Raw genomic sequence first — 11,243 nt, forward strand, 5'->3', positions numbered from 1 at the left:
ACATACTGCGCAAAAGGAGAGCGGGCTCTGGAACGCAGCATGCTGACTCCCTAATCTCACTGCCGACGTGTATCCTCACCAGCGAGAGAATGTACGTGGTGCGGCTCTGGAACAGATTACAAGGGATAAGTAGCAGTTTTTGTATAAACAGGATATTTGGCACTTGCTAGCTTCCAATTAGTTTATATCCCAAGGGTATTGCAAGCAGCTGCAGATCACAAGGGCGGCTTGACCTAGAGCCTTCCACGCTGAACAGTTAGTCATCATCTCAACTGCTGGTGTTGTGTAAGCAGCCTTCATCCCACCAATGCGCTGTGACTTGGCTTTTCCATCCCAGTAATCCGGTCATTTGGAGCAAAGCTGAAGGCAGGCAGCCCAGAGCTTTGGCATGTTCAGAAGAGCTCAGGATCCAAATTTTGTGCCTTGAATCAATCTTGCCTTAACCTCGGAAGCGTTCAGCATGCAGTGATTTGCACAGCCCACCCTGCTCGGAAGGTCTTCGTGTTGGGAGGGAGCCGGGGACAAATCCTTCCTGAAATTGGGCAGGGCACTCTCCCAGAGAGAAATAAATTGCCTCATCCCCTCAGGGTTAAACTTTGCCCAGCAGGAAATGATGGGCCAAATCTTCAGGCATGTCCCCTCTGCTGGCTGGCCTGTTGCTCAGAAGTTGTTAACAGAGTTATCTCATCTGCGTGCAACACAGGCCCGTACTTGAGTAGAGGCGAGTGCTGCAGGAGTCGCAGTCCAAACCTTAACCCTTGTTCTGTTCAGTAGTGCAATTTCCACGTGCTGGCCTGTGTCGGGATTGTCCCTGTGGCCTTGGTAGTGGTAGTGCCCCACTCCATTAACAGCTGAGCTAAGAGGAGAATCTCTTCACTTCAACTTCTCCTCCCACCTCCTTATCCCACCGCTGGCCTGCTCTGTTCCCAGCCCATCTCATGGCATCACAGGACCGGCCATGAAAATGGTCAGGACACAGCAAGGAGAGCCCTATCAGGTACACGCGTGGGCAGGAGGAGCAGGAGGCAGGGAGAAGGACTGTGTGCATACGTACCAGCCTGAGCTCTGACGGGACCAGCGCAGTGGTGGAGCTCGCATGGTTTCTGGCACCAAGGCACCTTCCTTGCGAAGCTCATTTTGAGCATTAGCGGGAGCAGTTTGGAGGCTGTGCAGTAGCTCCCAGAAGGTGCCAATATGGCATGTCAGCACTGCTATTGCCAGTCATCACCCTCTCCCTTTAGACACTAATGACTGGAGTTAACTGCCTCCTGTTTCCAGTCATTCTTCCACTGCATGATGCGTGTTGGCTCCTTCTGCCTCCTCCGTGATCTGATTGCTGTGGGTTGTATTTGACTTCTGTCTTTCACTCCTGCCTATAGGACTGGACTGTTAACACTGAGGAGGGGCCTTCAGTGTGTGGCCAAGCAAAAAAATTAGACCTCAGAAAATCAGGTCTCTGAGAGCTGCCTTGGTTGAGGAAGGGGATGTGCTCCTAGTACTTGAGGAAGGGGATGTGGAACCAGAACTCAGGAAGACTAGTCCCAAGCATCTGAAGGACGGGCCTGGTGAGGAGGAAGGCTGACCTTCATTCCCATGTTGACCGACCTTCCCAGGCTGTAAGCTAGGAATGATGCTAAGCTCAGGTGCAGCAAGTCATAAATCAGGGCAGGCTGGGTGCTTTGTTATTCTGCTAGAGGGCACTAGAGAAGTGCTACCCACTTGTCAGCTCCTTGGAGCCATCTTTTCTCCAGCACCCTGCACAGAGAGGCCCAGTCCATGCTGCAGGTCCTTGAGGGGACTGCAGTGCCAATAATTAATAGCAGTACTAAATGGTGTTTGTCTGAGGAGTCCAGTCCTAAACAAAGGCCGCAGTAAATGGAAGGGATTCATAAGCAAGTGAGATCAGAGCAGTCGTAATTTCAGCATATTTCACTCAACTCTCCATGTTCTCAGCTGGGCCTGTCCTGGATGATGTATCATCTTTGCTATCTGGCAGTATCTTGCAGCCATCCATCAGTGCTAGGCAGCCAGGCCTGGGGCACTCTCCAGCCTGGCTCTCCTCCAGCCTCCCGCCAAAGGTTGTGCCTGGTGATTTATGACTCCGCTACCTCAAGTGACAAATATCCCTCAGCTTTGGTGAGAGCATTTCAGTAGCACGACTGGCCGGCAAAGCCCAGAGCCTGCAGCCACTCACAGCAATGATTTCTGTCCAGCTCTTGACAAGTGACAGAGCAGCAAAATTGTTGCATGTCCTTATTTCGCCCTAGGGCTTTTCCAATCTGACTTAGTGCAGAAGAAGCCAGCCATGGCAGCGGATAGTTTACTGCTGCAAGGAGCAGAGGGGCGCCATCTGGCCACGTGCAGTGCAGCTGTGACAGAGCCCGTCTCCAAGCTGGAATTTCCAGCCTGGCAGGATCACTTTCTGGTCCTGAGTCTTCCTGTGGACTTGGAGGTGGACCCCAGGGCACACTGAGGGAGCTCAAGCAGCACAATGTGACGACAGGAGTTGCTTTGTTGCAGCCAGTCACTGGTGCACCACGTCCTGTCCGGCATCTAGAGTGTATGGCAGACTGAAGCCAGTGGCTCCTTTGCTCTTCTGAAGACAACTAGGAGCATCTTCACCACAGGTTTAAAAAATATCCTGCCTGCAGTGATCAGTTTACTCCCGGTGGTTTCTCAGGTGCTTCAGGTTTGCTAATGTGGGCAGGCAGTCATTACATTTCCCAGCCCTGCTGCTTTATCTTTGGCTTGCTGCTGCAGCAAGCTCCGTGACTTTGCTGTCTCTTTCCTCTTCCTTCTTTATTGACGTGCCCTTAAAACTCCATCGCAGCCCTCAGGCTTCTCCTATCAGATAGCCTTGTGGAAAGCATCCAGATCTGTGGCACCCCTTTCTACAGCTTGGTGTTTGCATCTCTTCTCACAACACCCTGCTGAGATGGGTGGGTGCGTAACACTTCCCTCTGAGGCCCAGAAAGGCTAAAGCAATTCGCATCAGCTCAGACAGTATCCCAAGTCCCAGCCCAGAGACTGTGAGACTTTCTCTCCCTTTCGCAGACGGATTTAATTCATGTTGGTGAAATGGGCCTTCACCTGGAGTTTGGGTGTGGAACGCACAACTCGGAGCCTCAATTCTCGTTGGCTCTTTTCATTAATTTCACTCTCTCCTTATGTGCATCACTCTGGTTCTCTCGCATGCTGCCTGGCAGGGAGAATCCAGCCTTTCTGACCCCTCTGCTTTGCAGGTGGATGAAGACATTGCTCTCCAGTATCAGAAGGTCATGGCGGAGTGGAAAGCCTGCGAGGTGATAGTGAAGCAGCGAGAGAAGGAGTCACACTATGCCACCTTGGCTAAGTTTTCATCGGGCAGCAGCATCGACAGCCACGTCCAGCGACTGATCCACAGGGACTCCACCATCAGCAATGACGTGAGTAGCCTATTGCATCTTCAGGGAGAAGTATTTGCCTGTCAAGTGATGGCAGAGGCTTGGTGCACAAGGCACAGCCTGCGCGGTCGGGAGCAGCATAATTCAGGCAGTCAAGGTTTCAGCTACATTGGTTGGTTGAGGGGCTGTTTGGGGGGAAGGTAGAGAGAGAAGAGGTGCACTGACCCTGATCCAAGCTGCACACACACACTTACCTGCATGTGGTAATAAATGGATGTTTTACTAGCCAATGATTGTATATATTGCACTGACATACCCGCATGCCCCTCTGATTTGCCAAACTAACGGCTCTATTTTGTTTTCTTCCCACCTACCAATCGTCAGGTCTTCATCTCTGTAGATGAAATGGACTCAGCAGAGCGAGACTCAAAGGGCCAGGACGACCCTTCTTTGACTGTGGTGAACATGGACACACCAACAGCAGTTGCTGCAGTAGAGCAGCAGTCGGTAGAATTTGATTCTCCTGACTCTGGGCTGCCTTCTTCTCGGAACTACTCGGTAGCTTCAGGCATCCTCTCCAGCATCGATGACGGGCAGAGCATCTGCTTTGAAGATGGGGTAGAGGAAGAAACGAGCATGGACTTGGAAAGAACAGATGTGGACACAGTCCATGCTCAGAAAGCCGGGTTGGTGGCTGTAGAGGTGCAGGATTCCATACCGGAGGAACAGCTGTGCTCCCAGCTGGATTATTTAACATCTGGAGTGGATCTTGCTGCTGTTTGTGCTGCGTCCTATACAGTAGGTCGCATTCCCTTAAAGTTTGTAGAGCGCTCTTCTTTGAGTGATCCCTAGTGTGTCTCAGCTATTCTTCTAGACAGGATTTAATGAGGATAAGCCACAACCACAACCTTAAACCCAGGTAGCAGGAGGGTAAATCAGAGTCGCTGCCTCCAGATCTGCCCTGCTCGTCTCGTTTCTGGAATGAAGCCAAAACTCAGAGCATTTTCTCTAGGCCCAGTTTTAGCATAGCCAGAACCTCAAGGGAACAGCTTAAATTCCCAAACCATCTGATGCAAATCCTAACCCTAGTATTGCACCATCCTGGCTCCTGGGTATTATTATTGCTCTCAGTGTATTAGGCTTCAGGGTCTGAGGCTTCCCCTGGTCACCCATTAATAGACCCGCGTGTTTGGTAGGTTCACCAGTGCCAGCAGGTGTGTTACAGCTGGGACTTAGCAGCAGGCAGGTATATGGATGCTCTGATCATGCCTACAAGGTACTTATACATATGAAAGATGCCCAGAACTGTAATAGCTGTTATAGGCTTTGTTGTCAAGTGTGACCCACATCAAATCTCAGCTTGCTGCAAGATCTCTGCTTTGCTAAAATCCCTTCATCCCTGCTAAACTGGGCAAAGCCAGGAAGCCCACCCTGGTGCCAGTGTTGTGGGCTGATCTCTGCCAGCTGGGCCTTGCAGCAGTTTGGGACTCCTAGGAGCTGCTCTAAACTCTGCCAGTTGGCTCCCAAGTCACTCCACACACCACCAGCATGCTCAGGCCTGTGTCCCCAGGCTGGTCCCCACTGCAGTGGTGGGGAGAGGATAGGAACCAGGGAAGCCAGATCTACTCCAGCTTCAAGCTCAGTAGCGGTAACAGTGGCACTACCACACAGCTCCTGTGTAGCACTTCTGTAGATCTCAGAGAAGGTTTATAGGAACGCTTGGTTGGCAGGATCTGAGAGTTTTCGTGCTTCTTAATTCAGGTTAAACTCTGGAAGCATTGTGTTTTTTTTTTTGAACTGCAAGTCTAACACATGCATCTCTCTTCTAGATAGAATTACTGGACACAGTTGCCTTAAATTTGCATAGAATTGATAAAGACGTCCAGAGGTGTGATCGGAACTACTGGTATTTTACTGCTGATAACCTGGAGAAGCTCCGAAATGTCATGTGCAGGTAACACCATTTGCAAATGAGACTCTTCTTTCATCGCCTTCCAATTAGATTGGGTCAATAATAGTTATAGAAGTGTTTTTCTTTCCTCTCCCTTGGGAGTGGCAAAAGTCTACTAGAAGAGAAGGTAAAGGTAGGGCAAATGGTTTAGGTACTAGACTCTGGGGAGTCCAATTCTGCACTCCAGCAAAGACTCCATCTCACCTTAAGTCACTGAAATTCATGCAGTCTTAGTTTCCCCACCTGTATGATGGAGAGATAAAGAGCCCTGCTTTACAGGGCTTGTACCAGGATTGTGAGGGGCACGAATGTTAGAGCGGTAGTGTCTGTTTTCAGATGAAAACCCCTCAAATATCTTCACCCAGTGGGAAGAATTGAAATCAACGGGAGCAAAGCATCCTAGGTGCTTTTGAAAGTCTGACTAGGCTCATATCGGCAGGTGACAGATACACGTCCCATGAAAAATCTGACGTTTTGGTTTCAAAACATAAAGCCAGCACCAGTTAAGGCCCAGTAAATATCTGTGCCACGGCTTCCAGGTAGCATTTTTTCTACCCCCAGATGTTAGACTCTCAGGCGCTACAAGCTCCATTCTTCCCAGGGCAAGCAGCAGTTACAGTCTGGCCAGGGCTCCAAGTCTGCCTGTGCCCCTGGTTCGGGTAGGCTGGAGGCCAAACACTGCAATTGTCTGAGGTTGCTGCTGTCTTATTTTGGTCAATTTGTATTTTTAGTCCATGGCAAAAGGGGAGGAGAAAAATGTTCAAAAGCTGCCTGCAGCCCAGGAGCACAAGCCCCAGTAGAAGCCGGTGATTCTGCTTTTGGAAAACAGGGCAGCGTTTTGGGAAAAAAGTTCCTTTTGTAGAAGTCCAAATGCATTATGTGCTTTCAGCAGTCCCCTCACCCAGTGGCCAGAGGCACTGGCCCTCTGTACACCGCCGTCCAGCCCAGTATCAAGCCAGGCAGAGATGCTGGTGTCCGGTGACTTACATGTGGCTCTTCCCTCATGCAGAACTCCCAGAGAATGTCTGTGGGTTTGGGGGGATATCCTGTAATACAGAGAGGGAAAAACACATGCTCCTTGCTTGGGAATTCCTGAAATGGATTCACAGTCTCTGTTAAGTTCTCTAAGGTTTTCCAAGGGATTTTTAGAGACTCCCATTTGTTTTGTCCTTGGGAAATTTTGGCCCCAGGTTTATATTCTTTAGAGACCGTCTTCTGAAGCCTTCCAGTGGGAGCTGGCCTTCTGGTAGCCCGGCTGACTTATGAATAGCCCCCAGCAAAATGATTTGCACGAGGTCTCCTAGCATCTCTCGTTTCTTTCCTCTGCAGTTATGTTTGGGAGCACCTCGAGGTTGGGTACGTTCAAGGCATGTGCGATCTCCTGGCTCCTCTCATGGTCATACTCGACAGCGGTAAGAAAGCAGAGCTGCCTCGTCAGGCTTGGTCACTGGTACGGATTAGGCAGATGAGCCCTTTAAACCCTGAGCTGGGAACTGCAGGACAGTCTATGTAAATGCTACCTCACCAGCAGAAAGCCTGCAGGGATTGAGTTGTCTGCTCATGCACAATCACCGATGTGACTAACTGCCGCGACTTAAGGATTCCCTGGTTAGTCTTTCCATGGCTTCCAGACCAAAGTTCAACCCAGTTTGCAAGCCAACAGTATTTCTGCAGACTCAGCAGGTGATCTAATTAACCCAGTGGCTAGACTCTTTGCTTCAAGCAAGAGGGGTTTTGCAATCAGCACACAGAGACTACGGTGCCCTAGATAATATTTTAACCCAGCACCAGATACAGAGGAAATAACTGAGGTGGAAGGAGAAAGCTACCCCTTCCCCAGCTCCATCATGTTTCCTTTCAAGTTACTGCCTTGTCCAGCTCAAAACGTGAGATCCCCAGCATTGCAACATACTAAACCATACCATTTATTTGCCTCCATAGATCAGCTGGCATACAGCTGCTTCAGCCACCTGATGAAGAGAATGAGCCAGAACTTCCCCAATGGTGGTGCTATGGACACACACTTTGCCAACATGCGATCCCTAATCCAGGTGAGGATTCATGATGGCCCCTGTTCGAGGTGGGAGAGGGAAGCATGCCTTAGTTCCCACCATCTCAATCCTGGTCTCATGCCACGGAGGGGCAGAAGCATCACAGGACAGCAGCAGTGCCTGGTCACCTGCCCCTGTGTGCTGAGAGTTGTTGGGTTTACACAACACAACAGGTACCGCACATCTGTCAGTCACATGCATAAAGTCAGTCGACCAATCCTTACCATAATTTGACAGGTGGACACCCCCCCCCCACACACACACATCTCTGTGCCAGCTATGAAAAGGAACAGTGAAGTTCACATGCCTTAGGCCCAGCCAGCAGAAAGCAGGAGTAGGGGCAGCCTAAAGAGCAGGCACCGGTTTAGCTTCCTTTGGACTTGCAGAGAGCGTGGATTGATGGCACTGATGTCCTTGGGAGGTCCATCCCATTGCAAGACAGGCTAGGGATAGGGGAGGCTAGAAACTTGGCTGGGCCCAGCTTCCTTGTGTGATCTCAAGGAAGTCACCTGGCAGGGAGCAAGTGAGTGCAAGAGAGAGAGAGACTAACACCCCTCCACCCCACAGCTGGAGGAATAAAATGAGAACCTTTTGAAGAAAAGGCCACCCACACTACAGCCGTGCTCAGTTTCCAGGGTAACTCGATTACAAAATGTTTTGGTCTTCTCAGATATGCTGAATTATTTTGAACAATGAACTCCATTTACTCTCTAACCATTTATTAGATGTAGTTAGTGACCCCTACAGTGGAGTGACAATAAAATAAATGGTCACACACTTCTAGTAAGGTTACTTGTATAAATGGTATACAGCGGGATATAACGTAATTGCTGAGATAAGCACGTGTTGTACTCCAAAGGGTTGTATGAACATCAGCGATTGATGCTACAAAGGATAAAGGTGTGGTGTGAAGGAATATAGATAGTTTTCAATAAATTTCACAGCAGCTGCAGTGTACTTGCTGTGTGGACAAAGCCTGGTGGGCAGTATTTCTGCACAGTTGTTCAAGAACTTGAGCACTACATTTTTCATTAACTTAATTTCACCATGTTTGGCAAACCCCAGGTTCCTCTCCTACACTTCCATCTATAAGGGTGGGTCGCTCTGTCCTAAGACCCCTGTCAGCATAAGCATGCCTATTGTCTGTGCATTCACCACAGACTTCCCTTGTTAACTTGTACCTTTACAGTAGACAAAACTGGTTAGTTTTAGGGCAGAACAGGGGAAACCATGCTCCCCACACACTGTTTACACAGTTCTTTAATTTGGATATTTGTTCTTTACACATCAAGGTTTTGCTTTGTGGGAAATTTGAGTCTACTCTTTAACTTCTTTGTCTGAGTTGATACTAATGACCATTTAGCCTCTTTGCTTGCACAGGCTCAGAAGTCAGAGTATGCCATGATCTGAGCGTAGTAGGTATGGAACTGGTGGCCCCTGTTTAAATATAAATACCTTTCCATTAAATATAAAAGCCTCAGGTTAAGCCACAGAAATGCAGCTCACTGTTCCACAAAACAGATGGGTCCCAAACAAGTTTTTATGTCGTGTGTAACCTAAGTAAAACAGCATGCAAAGTTTTAGCAGTGTTGCTTTGCTCGGCACAGCACTCTCGATACCCAAGCTGGAGTCTGTCCCGCATGCGTTACTGCATGCAGAAGGTAGCACCATCGCTATCGACAGTCGCAGACAATAAGCTGATGCTGTAAATGCCGTGCTGCTTATTTGTAGCAAGTTGTACCGTATGGGGCGCCTCCAGCATTCAGCCCTGGTGGGGTAATTGCTCAGTCCAAACATACCGCTTTCAGAACAGAGCCTGGCACATTTGGTCTGACGGGCCAGGTGAGCAGGTCTGTTGGAATAACCCTGTGCAGCAGGATTTGACACTTGATTTAGATATTTGTCTGGTGTACCGGGGTTTCATGGCAGTGGTTGGATTAGGCAGTGCAGGGTCAGAGGGCAGCCCAGCGGGCTTCCAACAGACTCGAGTCAGACACTGGTGCTGCCAGATGGGATGCTGAACTGTAAGTGTTTGCGTTTCAGATTTTGGACTCCGAGCTCTTTGAGCTGATGCACCAGAACGGAGACTACACTCACTTCTACTTCTGCTATCGCTGGTTCCTGCTTGATTTTAAGAGAGGTAATACCCTGAGCCTAAATGCATTTTAGTTAGGACCGGAGTCTCTTATCTGTATTACAGCAGGGGGTAAGAGCCTCAGGCAAAACTGGGCTCCCTTTGTGCTGTGCATTCTGCGTATGTACCAGAGATGGCCAAGCCAGAGGGGAGGGGAAACTGAGGCACAGAGTTGGAGGGACTTGCCAAAGGCAGCTGAGGAGCAGAGCTGGGTGTGGCACCCAGATCTCCACAACCTCAGTCCACTGGACCACACTCCTGTGCATCACACACACGCACACCTGGTGTTCTCTGAGGACGGGGGATTGCAGGCTTTGGTTTTGCTGTTACATACTGGAGTGATATTGCTTTGCACTAATACTCTTCATACTACAGACTTCTCTCAAATCCTCAGCGTGAGTGCACATCTTACCTTTTGCTAGTCACGTTTTGCTTTCTTTTTGCATCCTGAAAGAAAAGCGGTCCTGGAGTTTCACTTGCTCTCCCAGTCAGCTTCTGATCTTCGTGCTAATGCACAGTGCTGTCTGATTGCACGGTATTGCAGGGGGATGTCTAGCTCCTTCCCCTAAATGAGTTTTTCTGTGTCGTCATTATAGGCGGTTGTCTATTCAGAATCTGTAAAATACATTTTGCAGAATTAATAAGTATTACAAAAGGGAGGACTAAAGTAATTGTAAAATTTACATAGTTTGTAAGATGAACAGTTCACCTATATAACCATGAAAAAGTAGATTTTGCTACTGTTTTACAAAGGAGTAAGAGAATCTGACCCTGCAGAACTTCTAGCAATGTAGATTTTTGTATAAGACTTAGAAAACATTTGGGGGAGAGAAAGAAAAGGGTCAGCTTGAATAATCTTGAATAATAAACTCCAGTCGTCTCAAATGATAACAACCTGATGCTCTTGTGATGTTTATTCCCATTCAGAATTGTTGTACGAGGATGTATTTACAGTGTGGGAAGTTATTTGGGCAGCAAAGCACATCTCTTCAGAACATTTTGTCCTTTTCATTGCCTTAGCACTGGTGGAGGTCTATCGAGAGATTATCCGTGATAACAACATGGACTTCACCGATATCATCAAGTTTTTTAATGGTAAGAAACTTTTAAAGTCATTTGGTAAAAGCAGCGTATGCTGTGTTCTGCCCTTTGTGCTTTGCTATTACTGGCTGATAAGATTTTCTACACGTACATATGTGCGGACATGCGTAACTGGGTATCAATACAGATTCACGTACATGGGTGCATCTACACCTATAGATACCAGCCTCTGTATCTAGGGATATCATGAATACCTGTCTGTACTCGAGATACCTGTGCAACCAGGCCCAGCCTTTAGTAACTGAAAATGCTGGACTGACGCACGCATCTTGCTCTAGGGCTTCCCACAGAGCAGGCAGCATTTATAGCTACATTATGAGGCACAGACTGCCAGCAAGAGAAACCAGTGCTTTGCTGAACAAGAGCCCTAGACACGTCCCATTTAAGGCAGTTGGCATCAGTCATGCAGTGAAAGCTTTGGTGCTGGGATCATGGGCCTTGATTTGGTCATTAACAGGCAATACCTGCAGCTGTGTCCAGCTGTCAGCCCCCCCCCGTGGCAGCACTCCCATAGTTGGTTTCCATTTCACTTGTGCAGCCATCGTCTCCAGGGCCATGCACTACCTCTTCCCACCCCTCGAGGGTCAGTTCTTGCCAGCACAAGGAGATGGATAGAAAAACAG

General features: G+C 48.8%; 1 protein-coding gene across 1 annotated transcript in view; it reads left to right on the forward strand.

The window, feature by feature from the left end:
* The window catches only part of SGSM2 (small G protein signaling modulator 2), a 101,610-nt gene that overhangs the window by 87,521 nt on the left and 2,846 nt on the right, over nt 1-11,243 (forward strand). The window contains exons 17-23 of the mRNA XM_025210700.1: nt 3,243-3,425; nt 3,768-4,181; nt 5,213-5,337; nt 6,664-6,746; nt 7,276-7,385; nt 9,429-9,525; nt 10,447-10,614. Coding sequence (XP_025066485.1) covers nt 3,243-3,425; nt 3,768-4,181; nt 5,213-5,337; nt 6,664-6,746; nt 7,276-7,385; nt 9,429-9,525; nt 10,447-10,614 — 1,180 coding nt within the window. The remainder of the gene's footprint in view (nt 1-3,242; nt 3,426-3,767; nt 4,182-5,212; nt 5,338-6,663; nt 6,747-7,275; nt 7,386-9,428; nt 9,526-10,446; nt 10,615-11,243) is intronic.

This window comes from Alligator sinensis, unplaced genomic scaffold (assembly GCF_000455745.1).
Source record: "Alligator sinensis unplaced genomic scaffold, ASM45574v1 scaffold118_1, whole genome shotgun sequence".
Taxonomy (NCBI): Eukaryota; Metazoa; Chordata; order Crocodylia; family Alligatoridae; genus Alligator; species Alligator sinensis.